The following is a 20,985-nucleotide window of genomic DNA, read 5'->3' as shown; positions in this document are numbered from 1 at the left end:
ATCAATTGAAAGAAGCAGAACACAGGCTATACTGTCACAATATATACTATTACTATACACTTATGGTGTAGATGTTTAATTCTGACATTAACAAGCAAATAAGATTTTGTACGTAGCAAATTTAAACGTGTATTTAATGCAATCCAAGTTTCCAAATTAATTCTAAAAAAGAAACATAATGCAAGAACCTAAATTTATAAAAATTTGCATGCATCTTAATTTTTCTGGTGGATATTTAAATGCTTTTATGTATAATCAAGCTTTTAAACACAGCAAGCATGTGACAATCTTATCCCATGCATCAATTAGTCGTTAGCCACAACATAGAATAAATATACATGACGATGCTACTGAAAAACCTCACAAACCTGATAGGACAAGATTAGTCACATGGTTGGCAATGATTAAGGATTGTGATTTTTGTAACCAACTGAAAATATATCTAAAAGTGAGATAGAGAAAGAAAGAGTGAAGAAAAATGAATTAAAAAAAAAGATTGAATAATACACACCAGGGTCTTATAAACTGCTGTAGCATGGGGGCCACCTCTTGAGGACAAACGTAACCAAGACGACCAATTGTTATTGCTAAGGTAACGCAATCACGGTTATACACCACCAAACGCCAACCAAGACATGAGCAAATGAGGGGGAAGGAGAAAAAATAAAGAAAAAACAACAAATAACTCAGAAACAGAAACCAACAGAATTTGTGTATGATAATAAACATAAGATCTCACCAGTGCTGTTTATTACCACCCCCTGATGGAAGGGGCAGCAACATATATAGCATACTCTTGGAAAAAGGAAAACAAAAGGAATTAAAGTAACTAAAGATTGAGAGAACACCAAAAACCATCAAGTGTTTTTCCTGCTCACCAAGTGTCAAGTACTGGTAAAAAAGATGAGCTATTAACATGAGTGGGCTTAGAGAATCTTCATTCAGAGCCCTCAGAATGGCAGAACATGGATTCTTCCCCCAATAATTAGCAGTAAATGTGATTACATTCAAATGAAGTTCATTCAAACACCAATCTCTGGAGCTGCATTAATTCAAAATTTCTCCACTTTTTACAAGCAATTAAAACCTTTAAAAATCACCTAGGGATATTAACCCAAATCTTGGTAACATTTAAGTTAACTTTTCTCAAATTGATGGGGTTTTGTTGATTGTATCAATATCAATTGTTGGATATTAAGTACCATGGTGTCCACCGAATGCACAGACTGAAAAGCCGTTCCGGTGTATCAAACTCCATTCTGACAAATCTCCAATAACTCAGGTAACAGCACTAGCCATATGAGATAAAGCTCTAGAGAAGGAAATTTAGATAGTCCACTGTAATGACAGGTGATATGGACTATAGGAAAAAAACAATCTTTGCTACAAAAGGCTTAAAACAAAATAAATAATAGCATAGTATATCATTTTGTTGTTTTTTTTTAAAAAAAAACTTGTAGCGGGCAAACACTCCATCAAAATTCAGGAATTCCATAAATGTACAAAGAGCTAAGAGAGCTGCAATCGGAACTACATCTTGCAGTTCAAAGGTACATACATATAAATACATTCATACACAACGGGTAAATATACACACAGAAAACAAACCATGAGGTGCTTTAATGGTGTTCTCTCAAAAACTTACAGGTTAACCTTTCATAAAAAAGGGTGGGGTTGGGAGGGTAAAGAAAAATGTTTAAGGATTACTTGAAGCAAACTACACAGATAATACTAAAATTCAGCAGATTCATATGAAGCAAGAGAAAGAAAACCTATGTTCAAAAGACACAAAACTATGCAACATTCTCATTAAACAGGCAAGTATGAACAATCCAATGAAACATGCGAGAAAGCAGATGATGGTCCATTGAAAAAGTTCAGTGTAGGATATACTAGTTGGAAAAAGCAAATACAACACACTAAGGAATTGGCCTCAGGGGATATTGAGAATATGGTAAGTTGCTAAAACATATGGTGATTTTAATAGCTTAAAACCCATTCTTTTGGGTAAGGAATGAAGTCAGTAATTTACATAGCCACTTGTGTCAAAATTAACTTAACGAATTCTGTGTGGTTCTCATACTGACTCAGTTCATCAACCTGAATGGCATTATCATTACTTAGGTATTGCCATGCTAGGAGTATAATCTGATAAACAAAGCCAATTTTTTTAAAGGAAGACATCCGCCAGCTGATATCCCACAAGAAACTTCAGAATACATTACACTCAACATTTATTTGTAGTTATGCATTCACATTTAAAGATAAATAGAAAATTTGTCTTTAGGTTCAATGACATTCTTATGATAACCAAGTGTTTCCATTCTGAATGCCATGTATAGGTACTGCATTCTAGGAAGACAAAAAAAATCTGCCAATATTTCAAAATCATTCTATACATAGACTATTAAACTTTTCAGCAAGAAAATCTAATGTACTTTAAACTAAACAGTACCCATACAGTCAATCAGCCAGATAACTGCTCCATAATCAAAAGATTTCCTTCCATACCAATAAACATTACAAACTTCAATTACATGAAGGTAAAACTATGCAATTCAAAAATACCAAATTAAAATGCCTGGGAAAACTTTCATATTCGGAAGACCTTATTTTAATCTTTCTCTTACTATAGTGATTAGGACTCCCATTGACTATGAATAAACTGCTAGAATTGTTACCTCAATATATAAAGAAAGATGTGCCTGAACAGAAACGAAGCTGAAATATTCATTAGCAACTGTCTGAGAGCGTGGAAGAAAAGAGACGTAATCACCCTATGTGTGCTATTGTATGGAAGGTATTCTTTAACACCAACATGCTTTACATGAATGCAGAAGAGAAACAGCCTCTAAAATAAAAACCCCACTAGGAACTGCTTAAGTCCCTGATTTAAAAAAGTTTCAGGATAAAATACAAAATATATATGACATTTTGAGCCAATTAGTTGCTGAATTATAATCTATTTTTGGCTATATGTAAATGTCTTTACTTTTCCCAGTTTCTGAATTTACAGTAAAAAATTCATATGACTCAACAATGATCTTAGCAAGAATACATATTAGAGGGTAGTGAACTTGAGAATATGTAGAAAAATGTTCGTTCAATGTCCCTATAAACTAGCTATGGAACATAGCTAAACTAAGACACTGTTACAAAGAATTCAAACTCATGATAATAACAAGTAACTGGATTTTCAAAGTTAGCTTTGCTTTGGTTTCTCTATGCATCTTGATTTAAACTTAAGAAGCAAATCATTTTCTCTTCACCATAACATTTCATTCATATGGTACCTGTGTTCTCTAACAGCGTCTTTGGTGTGTTGGGTCTGTTAATGATTTCTACAAGCTGGTGTAACACCATAGGAATATAAGGCTGCATCTCTATACCTAGGTCATACCACAGAGAGAGAGAATAAGAAGAAATAAATGTTAAGACATCATCACAAAACATTTTCCTTCCTTCATAACTGTGACATAAGCTAGTCCACCTCCCTCCCTCTGATCTCTCACAGAACACTGGTGACAACAATCAAGGCACCTATGGATGATGCATAGCTCAGAGGTAAATAACCTTACCCATTTGAATCGATATTTCCCCAATCGCCCAGGTGGCATTGTTGCAGACTGAAATAAACTCTGGATTTAGATTTGTTCCCAATATTGGCATGAAATCAGCTGGGAAAAACAAAAATAACAACAAAATAATAAAATAAGGCTATGTGGTAAACCTGTCAACAACAGACTTCTTACTTTTAAAGGAAATCCAGGCAAAAATAAGTTTTATCATGAAAGAAACTTTATAGTGGCAACACTAAAACTGATAAAAAATATGCAAAAATACTTCTTTAAAGGAGTTTCAGTATTTTTTAAAAACTACAAGAGATAATATCTGACTACTGAATTTTCATATAAGGCTTAAGTACACTTCAGGTAGCAGCTCCCCTACATTTAATTTTAGTGTATATGTGTATGGGTGTTTTGCCTGAATGTGTATGTCTATACCCATGAATACCAGTCATACTAACTTAAGCTAAACAGTGTCTTTAGATACCATAAACACTCCCAGACAGCAAAACTCTTCCAGGGTGAGAGCCACTATCTCTTTAATAACCACCATAGTTGGAAGCATTAACAAAAAAAGAGGGACAACTAGTCTCCAGTTACCTTCTGAAGTAGTATACAAAACTGGGAACAAAGAGATAGCTTAGTGGTTTAAAGAACTTGCTACTCTTCCAAAGAATCCAGATTTGGTTCTGAGCAGCCACATTAGTTGGCTCAAATGGTCTAACTCTAGCTACAGAAGATCCAGGTGCCTTCAGACCTCCCTGGATGTATATGCACATAATGTTTAACGCATTGACACATGAACATAAATACAAATAATCTTTAAATTAAAAAAGCATATAAAACCATCTATAAAAACAAGAAACCCCACAAGCCTACACTCCAAACCCCGGAACTGAAATGAAGCTTGGCTTCTGGACCTATCTCCTAGCTGATGGCTAATGCAGAGGAGTGCGTGTTAGACACCACCACAAGTGTGGTCGGTACACTAAGAACATCAGCAACTTCAAGACAAAAATCTCAGATCCCTTTAGCAATAAAGAACAATTACATAAAAGAGATTTAGAGATAGGTTCTTGGTGTAGATCTGTTTATGTGTTTCTTTCATTGGTTGAATAAAGAAACTGCCTTGGCCCAGTTGATAGGACAGAACATAGGTAGGCGGAGTAGACAGAACAGAATGCTGGGAAGAAGGACAGAGTGGCAGATGCCATGGATCTCCTGCCTGATATGGACGCTGGTAGAATCTTGCCGGCAAGCCACAGTCATGTGGCAATACAGATTAATATAAATGAGTTAAATTAAGATGTGAGTATTAGCCAACAAGAAGTTAGAGCAAATGGACCAGGCAGTGTTTAAATGAACACAGTTTCTGTGTGGTTATTTTGGGTGTAAGCTAGCTAGGCAGTCGGGACAAACAAAGGGACCCCTCTCCATGCAACAGGTTCTGAAATACTGAATTTAAAAATATCCATGGTCAGCTGGGCGGTGGTGGCGCACGCTTTTAATCCCAGCACTCGGGGGGGGGGGGGGGGCAGAGGCAGGTGGATCTAGACATTCGAGGCCAGCCTGGTCTACAAGAGCTAGTTCCAGGACAGGCTTCAAAGCTACAGAGAAACCCTGTCTCAAAAAAAAAAAATTCCATGGTCTTTGTGACTATGGACAGCAATGCATGGGAAACATGGTTTAACATGCACTGACAACAGAGCTTTGTCACACTTGTATGAACAGCATCTCATACAAATGTTTTATAGGGCCTGGAGAGATGGATCAGTGGTTAAAAGCACTGACTGTTCTTCCAGAGATTCTGAGTTCAATTCCCAGCAACAACATGGTAGCTCACAAACACCTGTTATGAGATCTGGTGCCATCTTCTGGTCTGCAGGGACACATGCAGGTAAAACAATGTATACATAATAAATGTTTTATAATTTAGAAGAAGGGAAGTCAAGCTGCATGCATTTAATCCTAATACTCAGGAGACAGAGGCAGGCAGATCTCTGAGTTTGGGGGCAGCCTGGTCTACAGAGTGAGTTCCAGGATAGCCAGGGCTACACAGAAAAACCCTGTCTCAAAGAACAAAACAAATAAAAATATATACTTATATATAATAGGGAGAATTAAACCAAAACCACAATGACTTAACATACGATAGCTGAAATTACTTAAAATCCATAAATAGCTGATTCAAAAAGCATATTTCTACTGAGTGTGGTGGTACACAACTTTTAATCCCAGCACTGGGAGGCAGAGCAGGTGTATCTCTGTAAGTTCTAGGCCAGTAAAAGCTACAAATGAGACAAAAAGAGAGAAAAAAAAAAGGAAAACAGGGGAAAGTATATTCCTATCAAATGAGATTGTTACATTCTGTTCTGTGAAATTTGTTTTTAAATACAATTAAGACAGATATGCTAGTCCACACCCAAAAAAGAAAACATTCATACCTATACAGGGCTTAACATGCTGAAAACAAGCTTTAGTCAGATCACCTAATAAGGCGAAAGAACTCTGCCGAACTTCGGGCATTTTATCCTACAAGAAATAAGGAGAAATTAACTTCTTATAACACAAAGAAGCAGGTTCCAAATCGTTCACTCTTACACATCTTACCTGCATGCACTGATACATTAGTGTTAGGATGTTACTTCGGGCTACCAGTTGCTCGATGTTGCCTCCCAGCCCTTCAGCCAGGCCACTGAGTAAGTCAAGAGCCACAATCATAAAATCTTTATCTGGAGCTTCATATTGTTCTGGTTGAGCATTGTTTAGCTGAAATTAAACACACTGTCTTTGCTGTTGCACAATGAAAAAGTGTGTATACCTATCTCTAAAATTGATACTCAGAAAGAAAGGAAAAAATATATATATATATATACCATGGCTTGTGCTAAAGTCTTCTGCACTAGGTTTACACAACGCTGATACACAGGTTCACAATAGGGAAGAAAGCCAGACTGCAAGGCTGTGGCAACGGATGAGAGGCACTAGAAAGAATCAAGTACACACATTAAGTTTTCAGATTATAGAAAAGACTATAAATGCTTTAAATTAGGCAAAAAAGTCTGAGGTGTTTATGTATCCATTCTATGATGCTATCATACCTTTTCTAACTTTGTTCGTTGTCAGCCAATCAGAAGAAAATTAAACTTCCATTATATCAGAAATAACAAGCAACCTGAGTGTGATTTATAGAGGGTCGATAGGGTATGTGTAAGATACACAAACATGACAGACACCCGAGCATGAGAACACATTTCGGAGTGAGGAAGAGAGTCTACCAAGTAGACTGCCGTGCCTATGGTACAGGAGTGGCAGGACTATTACAGAGCAGCCCACCAGTCTGTAATTTAACCAAAGGCCTAGTCCACGGTAGAGAACTCATACTTGGTACTGTAAACCTAGTCAAAGTTCATGGTTGAGGTGGTCAGTTAAACTATGATTGTTTTTGCTAAGTGGATATGTTGTCAAATGTTTTTCCAAATATTTATACTTATAGTCATAGATTAACCGTAAGTTTAACCTTGGTCAGAGAAGCTTCTTTCTGCATTGTGAAGCAGTCCAGAGTTGAGAATAACTGACTTTTGAATGCTCATCCCTAAATGAAACATCGACATACTCCCTTCCCCAAGCTCAGGGAAAACATCATGGAAAAGGGTTTAAGAAAAATCTAAGAGCTGGAAGATGCAGAGAAGTGCTGTGAGACGCTGTCTTCTGGCTATGACAAGGCCACAATGAACTCTGTGTCATAAGGTCAAGGCTAGTTAATATTCTAGAACAGATGGGGGAGGAGCTACGAAGGCCGTCCCTAGTTGAACAGCTACTGGTTGGTAACTACAATAGTTACCAACTACAGAATATCAATTTTTCTTTAGAGTTGTGGCTGCTTGTAGGTTGCTCTAGTAGATGGCCCCATACTCATGGGCATATATACAGACATTAATTGGACTCAGTAAGTTATTTAAAAACAAAACAAAACAAACAAACAAACAAAAACAGGTATGGTGATGTACTCCTTTAATCCCAGCACCTGAGAGACAGAGCAGGGAGAGCTCTAAGGCCAGCTTGGTGTACACAATACCGACCATAAGTGGAAGGGACACACAGTGGTGCAGTTTTAGGAGAGGGAGAGGGAATGTGGGTAAAACATGACCATACAGTCCACACATGTATGAAACTGTCAAAGAACAAACTTCAAAATGCTGCAAAAAACAAGTTCTATAAATATTATTCAGCATTTCAACAGAAATTGTTTTGAGAAACAATTTATTGACATTCTATCAAGCACACACATTTTGGTTTAGAACACATTTGTGGTGGGTTTACACTGCAGGAATTCACACATCACCAGCTCAGCATACCTCAAGCAACGGGAAGAGATCTTTGTCTTCATCCTTTAACATGTTCCATTTCTGGATCAGAGGTGGCATTAGCATCTGAATATATTCCTGTTTACAGAACAACAAACACAGAGCTTCACTACCATCCGGGAACATGCTAGTTCATTTCGAGTTTATAAAAACTAAAAGTTCATTTGGAGCAATTGTGCTAAACTTTTACAAACCTATTTTTAAGACCCAGTCTTTACAGTTTCCTTAAATATTTTTCTAGCCTATCTCCACTTTTTAATTCATATGACCCTGATTTAAAATAATCTTTCATATTTTCTAAAACAAAATGTATATAAGTATCTCATTCCATTAAAATCTGCTACTTGGGTTTCTTTCTCTTATTTATTTACTTACTTATTAATATTTTATGTATGAGTGAGTGCTCTGCTGGCCAGCAGAGGGCATCAGATCCTATTACAGATGGCTGTGAGCCACCATGTACATGTTGGGAATTGAACTCAGGACCTCTGGAAGAGCAGCCAGTGCTCTAAGTGCTAAACCATCTCCCCAGCCACCACTGCTTTCTATTTTAAGTCAGTCTCACCATGTACTGGCTGGCCTGCCTGGAATTCACTGTGTGGTCAAAGATGGCCTCAAAGTCAGAGATCCATTTACCTGTGCCTCCCAAATGCTGGGACTACAAGCGTCTGTCACCAAACCCAGCATAATCCACAGCTTGTTAAATCCCAGGTTTTCCTCCCAAGTAATAAGACTATTTGGGGTGGGAAGGTCTGGCTGTGGCTATACCATAATGGCTGTTGCTCTATAGTGAGCTCATGATAGTTACACAAGAGGTACAGGATGTAAAACAAAACCTATCCCTCAACTAAGCAAACCACCCAACACCAAAGTAGACCTACAGACTGTCTGGCTCTAGGGCTGAGAGTAATTTAAAACAAGGGTGAGCTAAAGCTCTTCCTACAGTGACCATGTATCTCATCAAATCATTTCCAGCAGGGACACTGAGCTATATTAAAAATTTTAAAACATTATCTTCAAAGCTCACCTCGTATGCTACACCATGACAGACAAGACACTTTTAGTGCTCGTCAGCATTGTCCACCTGCCATTCCCACTCTAACTTTTATATTATATAGTAGACCCCTGATGTCAGGTACAATGTTGAGATGCAGCAGCTTTGAAGCCAATGTTAAAGGGTGCTTAAATGGAAGCAAGTAAATGTAGAGTACAAACTCTTTTATCCCTTTCCTCCACTCTAAAGTGTATTCACGAGATGTTATTACTACACTAACCATAAGCTTATTTTAACTGTTACCTCTTTCTTAAGAATTATATTCCCTATTCCCACAGTAGCAAAACCTAACTGTTCATACTTCTCAGGCTTTTCATTTTGAAACACACACTATGTATTTATGCAGCTTATTGTACTGTCCCCACAGCAGTCATCCTCAGATCCTTACTGGCTTGTTTAAATGATGTCCCACTGAATCTGCTAGCGTCCCAATGGCATCGTACAGAATGAGCAGGTTCTTATGCTGGTATTTACTGAAGGCGAAGACGAGGGTATCGAGTATATAAGCAAGGTATGGGACAAGCTCTGTACAAGCCTCCTCTTCTAATGTAGCGAAGGCACTACAATGGAAATGAGAAACACATAGGAGATGAAGTCTCCTGTCACAGATTATACATCACACCACGAGCACAGCCTTGCCTCATTCTACAGGCTTACTTTTCTTGCCTCATTCTACAGGCTTACTTTGGTTTTTAATGATTTTTTTTCTCACAGAAATATTTTATGTGTACACGCCTGCGTCTGTATGTACACCACGTACACACACGAGTCCTTGAAGATAGTTATAAACATCTAATTCCCTAAAATGAAGTTGCAGGTGGTGGTGAACTGTCATGCGCTGCTGAGAATGAACCTTAAGTGTTAAGCAATCTACCCAGCTCGCCCTCTTCCTTTAAAAAGAATTTTTTTTTGAGACAGGGTCTCTCTGTGTAGCCCTGGCTGTTCTGGATTTCACTCTGTAGATCAGGTTGGCCTCGAATTCAGAGATCTGCCTGGCTCCTCTTTTCTTAATATGCTACAGTGGTGAGATCTAAAACCATTAAGACTTCTGGTCCTGTATTTATCTAACCAACAAGTTTATTTGGTGCTTACTATTCATATCGTCAGAGTGCTGGGAATGCAGCAATCTGGAGTGTAAGTTCCATAATCTAGATTTAAAACAAATAAAACCAGGCATATTAGTGACTTCTTGTAATTCCAGATCTAGGAAGGTACTTGGTAACCCAGTCGAGCTTAGTAGGCAAGTCTTAGGGTAATGAAAGATCACCCATACAAGAACACTTAATGACAGCTGAAATGGCAGGTAAATGACTTGCCTGGCATATTTGAGTATCTGAGGTTTGATCCCTAAACCCACAAAAGGGTTAATGGTAAAAACTACTTGGAGTTATAAATTTAATGGCAGGTACCCTTGCTCCAGGAAACAGAAACTAGTAGAGATGAAAGCAAATAGTTTTGATGTGAGAAAAGAGTGCCCTAAATCCAACAGACCAGCTATGGAAGACTCACGAAGCATATGACGTCACTGTGGACATACCAGAAGTCTATAGGACATTCTGCCAAGTTTTGGCAGTAGATCTGTAGACTAAAGATCTAGAATTTTGTTATTCCTTTGAGATTCCACAAACACTTTAGCTGACAGAATGAGGAAGAAAGCAAAGGCTTATGCTTAGCTAAAAGTCACACTTTAACAAAACCATTAGTAAAAATTTTGTAGTCTAAAAAAAAAAATTGTAAAATATGCCATTGTGCAAATATTCCAGAGCTACAAATCAGTCCTATTAAAACCGAACCAAGGAAAACTAATTTCCCATCATAACTGCATTGCTGTATGTTTAATGGTTTAACGTCAACATTCTACTACTGGTTCAAAACCAGGCTCTTCCTTTCACAATCACACTGTCCCACCTGCAAGCGGCTTCTTGCACTCTCTTGTTGCTATCCAGGATACGCTTCAGCAATTCTGTCATTAATGGCTTCAGGTATGTATCTGGTGGCTGGCTGACTACCCAGTGTGCATAGCGGCTAAGAGTCCAGCAGGTAATGGACCGCACAAGAGCCTTTTTGTCAGAGAGGCACTGAATAAGGTGAGGAATGAGCTCAGGCAAGTATGGAATCATGCCTTGCATGCAACCTAGGAAAGAACAGCAATCCTTCAAAGCAGTGCTAAACTCAACTGTATAGAGAAAGAACATAAGCATTCACAAAGAAAAATTTAGTACATTTCCAGTGCTACAAACAGAAGAGTTGATACCAAATTATTTAGAATAATAAATCAGAGTTAGTTGTTCCTAGATGTCTTATAGGAGGCTAAAATTACATTTAAATTTTTGTCATGAAAATTCTGGTTTTCTTTTTTTGTTGTTGTTGTTGTTAATTTAATTATTTTAAATGCAAGGATGACTTACCTGAATATATGTATTTGTACTTTGTCTTTTTTTATTTATTATGTATACAATATTCTGCCTGAAGGCCAGAAGAGGGCACCAGATCTCATTACAGATGGTTGTGAGCCACCAATGTGGTTGCTGGGAATTGAACTCAGGACCTTTGGAAGAGCAGGCAATGCTCTTAACCGCTGAGCCATCTCTCCAGCCCTGTACTTTGTCTTTTTAAAATTGTTATTATTAACTATTTTCTCCACTCCCCTCCCTGCCTCTCCCCTCCCCTTCAATGTCCTCATGTTCCCAATTTACTCAGGAGATCTTGTTTTTTTTACTTTCCATATAGATTAGATCCATGTATGTCTCTCTTTGGGTCCTTATTGTTGTCTAGGTTCTCTGGGATTGTGAATTGTAGGCTGGTTTTTCTTTGCTTTATGTCTAAAAGCCATTTATGAATGAGTACATATTATACTTGTCTTTCTGTGTCTGGGTTACCTAACTCAATATGGTTTTTTTAGAACAAAAAAACCAATCTTCTTATAGAGAATGGTGACACTCTTGCCTTACCAAACTTCCTAGATTTACCTGGGGAATAAAGCCATTTCCCTAGCAACAGCCCTCAGACATCAGATTTCTTCTTAGTGGTACCTAACAGGAACTTAATAAAGCAAGGTGGTTTCTGAATTCAGTCATCTCTTTTAAGGTCAGTAGAGATCACAGTCCCGTCTACCACACACTGGCCTTGTAAGCAGAGCCATGTAGTATATGAGTTCAGAGTGAAGTCTCTGCTTACTAAGTTAACGACTGCTTAAAAGTAACCTAGCCTTATTAATATCTATTAAGAACTTTCTTTGCAATTGGACTTACCTTCAGCAATTGCTCCTAAAACCAAGATGCCTGATTCTTTAACAACCCATTCATGATGGAAAAGCAACTCTTTCAAAAGTGGCAAAATGTGTGGCAAGAGTTCATCACGATAAACATTTGCGAGAACATCTAGAGCAGCAGCAGAACATTTTCCTAAGGAAATACATTTGTGTTGACAGAATTAGCAAATTTATTAAGATACTTTCTTCTGTACTTGATTATAGATTCTTCTACCTTTGTGGGAAAATCTAATGCTCTATTCAATCTAATGTGCTCCCAGAATGCCATGCATGGTTATTAAAATTCTGTGGTAGAATGTGCTCTCTTTAAAGCAAACAAGCAGACTAAAAAGATAAAGAAAAAAAGTCACACTTAAAACTGAATTCTACTCAGGCCGGTAGTGGTAGGCCAATCTGTCAGATACTGAGTTCCAGGTCAGTGAGGGCTACGAGACCCCATCTCAAAAACAAAACAAGCAACAAAACACCAGCTTAGTTCTACTTAGTATTTCTTTCTTTCTAAAAGATTTATTTACTTATTATGTATACAGCATTCTGTCAGCATGTATGCCTGCAGGCCAGAAAAGGGAATCAGATCTCATTACAGATGTTGCGAGCCACCACGTGTTTGCTGGGAATTGAACTCAGATCTCTGAAAAAGCAACCAGAGTTGTTAACCTCTGAGCTACCTCTCCAGTATTCTACATAACATTTCTAATAGTAGATCATTTAAAATCAAGTATGTGTGTATATATACATATATTCAAGACAGGGTTTCTCTGTAGCTTTAGAGCCTGTCCTGGAACTAGCTCTTGTAGACCAGGCTGGCCTCGAGCTCCCAGAGATCCGCCTGCCTCTGCCTCCCGAGTCTTGGGATTAAAGGTGTGCGCCACCACCGCCCGGCTATAGTTTTTTTTTTCCTGACCCACATTCTGTTTTAAGTTTTTGTTGTTGCTTGGTTTGGGTGTTCTCCCTTGTTCTGTCTTTACATCAAGTGACTGATGCCTGAGGAGGCAAGAAGAGGGCAGCAGATTCCCTAACGCTGCAGTTATGGTAGGTTGTGAGCTACCATGTTGAGTACTGGGACTTGAACCCCAGTCCTCTGCAAGAGCAGTAAACTTTCTTATCTGCTGAGCCATCTCTCCAGCCCTCTGGTCCACACTCTTAATTGAAGAGTAGCAGCTTGCTTGCTTGCATTGGATTAAAGTCTTGGATTTTCCCTTTGTAGGGACACTTCACATCCCTCTTCCAGTCATAGATTAAACCATGGCCATGACAAGCAAGCAAGCAAGCTTATGCTGGATACATCTGCCCACAGACCTGAAAACACATCCACACAAAGTTCACCAACTGACGAAAGGGAAAAACTATGGATACATGCTACAACATGGATGCCAAGTAAAAGCTGGTTGGGAAGGGCTGTTTACAAGCAGCAAATCCTTAGACTGACATAGACTGATGGCTATGCGGATGGAGGTAATAGAAATAGCTCACATTAATGATCATGGTGATGGCTGGACAGTACAAATAAAACTCACTGTATTATTATTTATTTTCTTGACAAAGGTCTTACTACATAGTTCAGGCTGACATAATCAAACTTGTGAGTCTGCTCACAGCTTCCTAAGAACTGGGTTAGACACCAACAATAGAGGTTGTCCAAGAAAGCAACCGTGCTTTACCTATCCCACTTACTCAGATTCCAGTCAGAAATTGTATCATCATCATCAATTTCATCGTCGTCGTCATCTTCCTCTTCAATCCCATCCTCCTCATGCTGCTGAGCTACTGTCCTTGAGCGATGGAACCGTGGCCTTATATCCTGCTCACTATCAGGGATTGTTTCATCTTCTTCCACATCGCCCTGTTATTTAAACAGAAGCCTTCAGTGGCTACTCCATTTTAAGCTATTAATGCCTACATAAGTAAAGGGACCAGAGCATCATATGGATGCACAGGATTCTGGAGTGTATTTCCTGAGAGAAAACTACTTCCCTCTGCAGTAAACAGGTCCCCGTGAAAGGGACAATGGGTATATGACACCTGCTAGGTTATAGGCCCTTTCTACTATTAGTTGGTGCAATAAGAGTAACCCAAATTAAATTCAGATCAGTGTATTTAAAATAAACCCAGAGAGAGTAAGACGGTCTTAACAAATAAATTACAAACTAAAAATAAACCTCAAATAGCTTTGATCAAAGGCAAATTAAGGAGAGCACCAATGTCACTATCAATTAAGGTAACAAACAAATTTAGTTTGTTCCACTTTGAACATCTGTAGCCTAGTATAGGTATAGAAAGCCCTTACACAGGGTCTATCTTAAATAAATGCCCTAATGATCAAATTCAAAACTTTATCATTAATATAGATATTATGTTCCCTAATCAAATGATGGTTTACTTACCTTAAGCAGAATAATATCTATATCTGAATACTTCATGCCATTCACTAGCACAGGAATCAACCTAGAGAGAATTAATGAAACAAAGACCTAAAGATTCAGAGTAGTAAGTTGTCTTAACAACCTCATGCACACTAAACCAATGATAACAGTGGCAACATAGTCTGTGAGCATATCCTGTGATACATTGCTGCTCCAATTAATTCAAGGAATATGAACAGGGCAGGTTTAAGAAATATTGGTCAAACATTCATGGTCAAAAGTTCCAAAATAGAAGACCAATAGTAACTAAGCACTATAATTATGCTTTATCTGTAAAGGTAGGGTTTGTCCTCTGATCTCCAAGTGCCTGTTTTGGTACCTCTGAATCCAACCCCCCAACACATGAATAAACTATTTTCATGTAGTTTAAAAAAAGGTAATCGTGAAAATCTACTCATATCAATAATGAAGTCCGACATCTCCACGGTGAGAGAATGCATTTTGAGTGTCCCGAGGACTAGGGGCACTTGGAAGCGGGACACTTACTTAGGCAGATGCCTCACAAGCACATCTTTGCATATTGGCTGTTCAGCCAAAGTCAGCCAGAATTCACAGGCCTCCAAAGCCACGTTCTCATCTTGGTCTTGTGTCCTTTGCAGCATGTACTGTGAAGGGAATCACACTACTCGTCATTTTATTCTGGACAGCAAATAGGAATTTCGTCCTGATCCTACATTCTGCAAATCCTGGTTTCCAACCTGTACGTCTCTCTTTTAGGGCTCCCTATGTGCCTTTAAAACAAGACTAAACTTAAGAATGAAGTTCTCATTTGTGTGCACTACTGATCCTGTATACAGGGAAGCTGCTGACCTTTCTGACATGTCAATGTTAATCAGAGGGGAAAAAAAAGAACTCTGTATCTTCCTTAAAATGAAGAATTTAAAAATAACAAGTTGTCTCTAGTAGACAGACTTTTCTCCATATTCAAAGTGATATATGTCAATCTTTTTTAATTTTGGGAAAAAAAAGTTAGATTTCTTTCCCCTTTCTGTTTTTGTCTTCAGAAGACAGGGTGGACCAGCATGGATCCCCGGCTGTCCTGGAGCTCACTCTGGAGCCCATACGGCCTCACACTTAGGGTTCCCCTTCTGCCTCCTAAGTGAGGGATAAGGGGTGCACACACCACACCTCGAACACCCGTAACTACAATCGCGTACTCTGAACACATCGAACTGAATTCACTCAGGGCATTTCCCAGTATACCTAGGACTGGAATCAAAGTCAGTTGACAAATTTCTAGTACACTCTCGCTTCTGAACTGAAACAGACTGTTACGAAAAAAATATGGCAACTGTCACTACTCCACTACACATCAAATACTAGGCTTTGAGTACTGCTGAAGAAAATGCTATGTAACACTATGTCAGGCTCCCCTGCTGTGACCTACACCAAATGATACAATTTTAAATGTTCTGATTAGCTTCTTCTAACCTTTCAAAACTAATCTTAGGTGACTTCATAGACAAAAGAGACTCAAGCCACCATTTCTATACTTCTGACAACAGAAGATGCTACACACACACACACACACACACACACACACACACACACACACACACACACTGCTGAGTCAGCATTTTCTAACACATTTCAAAAACAACAAACAAAAGTTACTTAATGGCATCATGTTTATATGCTCTGTGTGTGCCTGCCTGTCTGTAAGTGTGCACCTTGTGTACGAACTGTCCACTGAAGCCAGAAGGAGTGGATCTTCTTGAGCCAGAACTACAAGCAGCTGTAAGCTTTCAACCTCTTCAAGAGCAACAAGCACTGTTAACCACTGAACCATCTCTCCAGAGTCTAACACATTGTAACTCTCACCTCCCAAGATAAAACTGGAAGCAGACGTGAGGCTCTGGACAGTATACTGCTTAAAGCACCCGGAGAGCCATGTAATAAATAAGTATGATGACATTCAGCAATATGAAATCGTATGAGAAAATGTGACCCTACCTCTACTGAAGACAGCTTGAATCAGACAAATCTTGTTGATAATGTGAAAACAAACTCAATTTTTAATTCTAGTTCCATCAATTTAAGATTGATGTCACCTAATATCCCCCAAACACCCATAAGTTGATCTATACCATGAGAATTTCCTAGCAGTTACAATTAAAACCTATCTCTGTTTAAAAAACTTCTCCCATAAACATCTCAAATCTCACAAGAGACAAATCACCAAGAGGATTTAAAAACAACCATCATATCTATTTTTTGCCCCTCCTCTCAAAGGCATTATATAATTCAGAAAACTCTATCCATTATTACAATTATTACATTTTGTGCCGACACTTGTCTGGGGTCTGCCCGGCTCGGGTTACCTCGACTATGTTATGCATATGAGGAAGCAGGCGATCCATCCGGACTTCCAGCAGCATCACCAGTGCCCGGCACACATTTTTCCGCACCTCTGCTTCCTCATCACCAGCCAGTGCAAAGAGGTTCTGTTGTAGAAAAAAGACAATTTTACCCATACTTTAACAGACCTACAAAAAGACTGAATAACACCTGACAGTTGAAGACAAGAAGACCCTAAAGTTCAAGGCAGAACGGGACACCTAAGATTCTGCTTCAAATATCCAATCCAACAAACAAACATTCCCCCAACCCCAGAACTGCCTCACGGACAATTGATAAAACAAACAACCAACTGTTAAGTGACAACTACCAAAGACCATGACTGAGATATAAAGATAAAAGTCTTTCTTTTTGATTTTCTGAGACAAAGTCTCTCTGTATATATATTGCTGACTGTTCTGGAACTCTCTATGTAGAGGAGGCTGTCCTGGAACTCACAGAGATTCACTTGCCTTTGCCTCCTAAGTGCTGGGATTAAAGCACCATAATGCCAGACTAAAATGCAATTATATAATTATTTCTTTTAATTATGTTTGTGTGTTTAATTAACCTTGTCAGGGGGGAGAAACCCACATCTTTAATTAGGTGGGGGGTAGGGGTGCATGCAAATACAGGTGCCCATAGAGGTCAAGAAGGTGTTATCCCTTGGAGCAGGAGTTACAGATGGTTGAGTCATCTGATGTGGGCACTGGGAATTGAACTCAGGTCCTCTAGATGAATATGGTACATGCTCTTAACCACTGAGTCATCTCTCCAGGCCTAAAATGTCACACAGTTATGGTTTTTGTATGTAGCTTACATTCATGTGAGTGATGGAGATAAATACATGAGGAGGCCAAAGGTATGCTCTCATGGAGCAGCAGCAGAAGCAGGTTAACAACTTAACCCTAAACTAGTGAAGTGGACAGTAATCAAGGTAATCAATGCTATGTTTCTCACAAATTCTACAAGGTTAAGAGTGTGTGAGTGTATGGGGGGGGATGAATAGACCACAAGGCTATAGTGACATATCCAATTGTCACAACATATGCTATTACTCATTTTCACAGATAAATAAGTGAACTTCAGTAGGGGTTTAAAAACATGCCATTTAGAGAAGGGATTTGAAACTGGCTTACATAGAATCCTAGTCAACAAGTTTTTACTCTAAGAGTAAGCCAACCTTAAGATGAGAACAGTAGCTAGTGGCCCCTGGTTGGCCTGTAACCTAAAGATCTGGCCTATACACTGAGGAAACTCAGGGTCACACAGTGTAATGCACGGAGGGCGGGCAGCAAGGTCAACAATTACATAGCTGTTCTTTTACTAAGTGCCTTTTGGATTCTTAACTTCATCAATCTTACTGTTTTGTGTTTACTTGCTTCAAATACTACTCACAAGCTGGGAAATCAATTTGCACATACAATTTGAATGGTCTATTGAGGAAGAATTCTTTAAGTAGTGAAGCTAGTAAGAAGAACTAACTACACATACTTCCTCCGTGAGTAGTGTCTGCACCACCACTCCAATGCTCTATCACATACAGACTGCCTTTATTTCCAGTTAGGAAAAATTCATCAGATTGTATCCAATTTTAATACCGCCAGCAATAATAGCTATTTTTGCACTGTAAATTACTAGGTATATAATGAACCCACAGCCCCAGGGCAGTCCTACATGGGCAGTGGTGAATCTTACCTCAATGAAAGAATCAATGTGTAGCATAAGTGCTTGAGTCCGACTGATGATGAACTGATTGACACATGCAACAGCGTGAGACCTAGAAACCAAGTTCATAAGAACTTTAATGTGCATCTCTAGAATACTATGGTATATGAGCCTTTATGTGTACCAGTAGGGCAACACCAGTGAGATAGTCCTGCCACACAGCCATGTACTCAAATTTCTTTTCTTTTATTGAGCTGTACATTTTTCTCCGCTCCTCTCCTTTCTTCCTCTCTCCCCTTAACTAATTTCTTAATAAGACTTGCTTGACATTACATAGATGGCACTTATCCAAATAATACCTTTTTAAAAATAGTACAGTTTCTTTCCCATAGAACACAATACTTTGAAGTTAAAGGGGAAAAAAGTGATTGCTTTAGAGATATCTGAGTATTCAGTAAGCACAGAGCAAATTTAAGCAAAGTGAAACACATTTTAATTCCAATTTCCAGTTTAAAATGCCTACACAGTTTAGGTCAAATCATGTTCAGTCTTTCTTTACCCACACTGTCTCTTAAAAACGAGCTCTTGCAGTAGTTTACACTTTTGGGGTACGTTCCCTAATTGCCTGCTTGACAGACTGTACTAAGAGGGCAACTCTACAGCTCTTTTGGAGGTTTACAATTTAGAAATTTTAGAGGTGGCTCCTCAGTGCTCACAGGGGTACTTATCACTGGAATGGTTCCCAGCACGGAGGAGGCCGACTCCTCGAAAACACTCTACAAGGCAACACCTACCACTGTGCTTGGAACATAGTAATGGAAAGAGATGCACCCATCCCCCACCTCAATGGGAGGGGCTTCAGACACGCGCACTTCAGAACTACTAAGTTTTCACGTCAGTCACCACATTCGCAGGATCAGCAGCTAGCCTGCCGCCTTCACTCTGCTCTTATCAGTAGCCATTACAACTTTCTTCTGAAATGAGATTCACCAAAAATAACTTTCAAAAGTAAAAATCTATATTCCTATGAGCCTCCAGTGTCTAACTCTTTCTTTGTTGTGCAGTGATTACTTTCTATAAGAGTAATAAAAACTGTCTTTATAAGCTATATTCTAAATTACTACAATTTGTTAAAAATTCAAAATTTTGTTCCACAAACAGACTAGAATCTCGTATGGTCATTAAGCAAGGACCCAGACGGAACAACATATACATAGAATTCGCACTGGTCACGGGAGATTCTAAAACCAACGTGGTAACTATATTTATTTTGAGGCAGGGTCTCACTACATAGCTACAACTGGCCTCAAACTCAAGATGGACTTGCACCCCAGAGCTGAGCTCAGAAGGGAGCAGAGCAGTTAATGGATGTGCTGGTGTGCTGGTCTGAATGAGAATGACCCATAACTGAACTTAGTCACCAAGGAGTGGAACTGTTTGAAAAGATTACAAGTATTAGGAGGTGTGGCCTTTTTGGAGCTTGGGATAATGAGGACTAATCTCTGATACTATAAACAAGCCCCCAATGAACTGTTTGTTTCCTTTTAAGAGAGTTGCCCTTGTCTCTTCACCGCAACAGAACAGCTAGGGAAAATCATGCTTCTCAATGGCGGAGGAGTGGACTGTGGGGAGAGGTGGTGGGGAACTTGTGGTTAGGATATAAAAACAAAAAAATAAATCATAATAAAAACATGCTACTCAAATGAATCATGATCACGAAAGCAGCAGTTCTCAACCTGTGGGTCAGGACCCTCTGAATGGGTTGTTTAACCCCTCCAGAGGGGTTGCATATCAGATATTTACATTACGATTCATAACAGTAGCAAAATTATGAAGTAGTAGTCACAAAATAATGTTGTGGTTGGGGGTCAGCACACCATGAGGGTCATAGCATTAGAAGGTTGAGAACCACTGCTCTAGAGCCTTGTTATTTGCACCCAGGAACTCGGGTTAAGATACACAGTCTGAGCCTGGGAGTCTAAAGACCATAATGAACAACAACATGAGGTGATTTTAAAGATGACAAGAGGAGGATGACAGATCCTCCAGATCCACAGATCAAAAGAAGACCCCTAATTTAAAAAGAATGAAAGACAAGAAAAAGGGCAATGCTTATAATAACATGAACCATTAATAGTCTAATGACAGAAAAATATACAATCAAAACGATAATAAAACATTATTTTATATCTACCTGATTAATAGCATTTAAAAAGTGTGATGAGCTGGGCGGTGGTGATGCACGCCTTTAATCCCAGCACTCGGGAGGCAGAGGCAGGCGGATCTCTGTGAGTTCGAG

General features: G+C 38.9%; 1 protein-coding gene across 5 annotated transcripts in view; it reads right to left on the bottom strand.

Moving 5' to 3' along the window:
- The window catches only part of Tnpo1 (transportin 1), an 83,030-nt gene that overhangs the window by 11,089 nt on the left and 50,956 nt on the right, over window positions 1–20,985 (bottom strand). For 4 of the 5 annotated variants that reach the window (XM_005356431.3, XM_026783690.1, XM_026783689.1 and 1 more), the window contains exons 7-21: window positions 18,717–18,798; window positions 17,003–17,125; window positions 15,168–15,286; window positions 14,643–14,703; window positions 13,933–14,101; window positions 12,239–12,391; window positions 10,896–11,121; window positions 9,376–9,547; window positions 7,925–8,011; window positions 6,443–6,550; window positions 6,177–6,335; window positions 6,011–6,098; window positions 3,579–3,677; window positions 3,294–3,389; window positions 512–587 (exon numbers count right to left, since the gene is read on the bottom strand). In XM_005356431.3, coding sequence (XP_005356488.1) covers window positions 512–587; window positions 3,294–3,389; window positions 3,579–3,677; window positions 6,011–6,098; window positions 6,177–6,335; window positions 6,443–6,550; window positions 7,925–8,011; window positions 9,376–9,547; window positions 10,896–11,121; window positions 12,239–12,391; window positions 13,933–14,101; window positions 14,643–14,703; window positions 15,168–15,286; window positions 17,003–17,125; window positions 18,717–18,798 — 1,818 coding nt within the window. The remainder of the gene's footprint in view (window positions 1–511; window positions 588–3,293; window positions 3,390–3,578; window positions 3,678–6,010; window positions 6,099–6,176; window positions 6,336–6,442; window positions 6,551–7,924; window positions 8,012–9,375; window positions 9,548–10,895; window positions 11,122–12,238; window positions 12,392–13,932; window positions 14,102–14,642; window positions 14,704–15,167; window positions 15,287–17,002; window positions 17,126–18,716; window positions 18,799–20,985) is intronic. The other variant, XM_013349661.2, reaches the window with a different exon arrangement.

This window comes from Microtus ochrogaster, chromosome 19 (genome assembly GCF_000317375.1).
Source record: "Microtus ochrogaster isolate Prairie Vole_2 chromosome 19, MicOch1.0, whole genome shotgun sequence".
Lineage (NCBI taxonomy): Eukaryota > Metazoa > Chordata > Mammalia > Rodentia > Cricetidae > Microtus > Microtus ochrogaster.
Note: the sequence above shows the minus strand (reverse complement) of the source record. Positions and strands in the feature narration are given on the sequence as shown.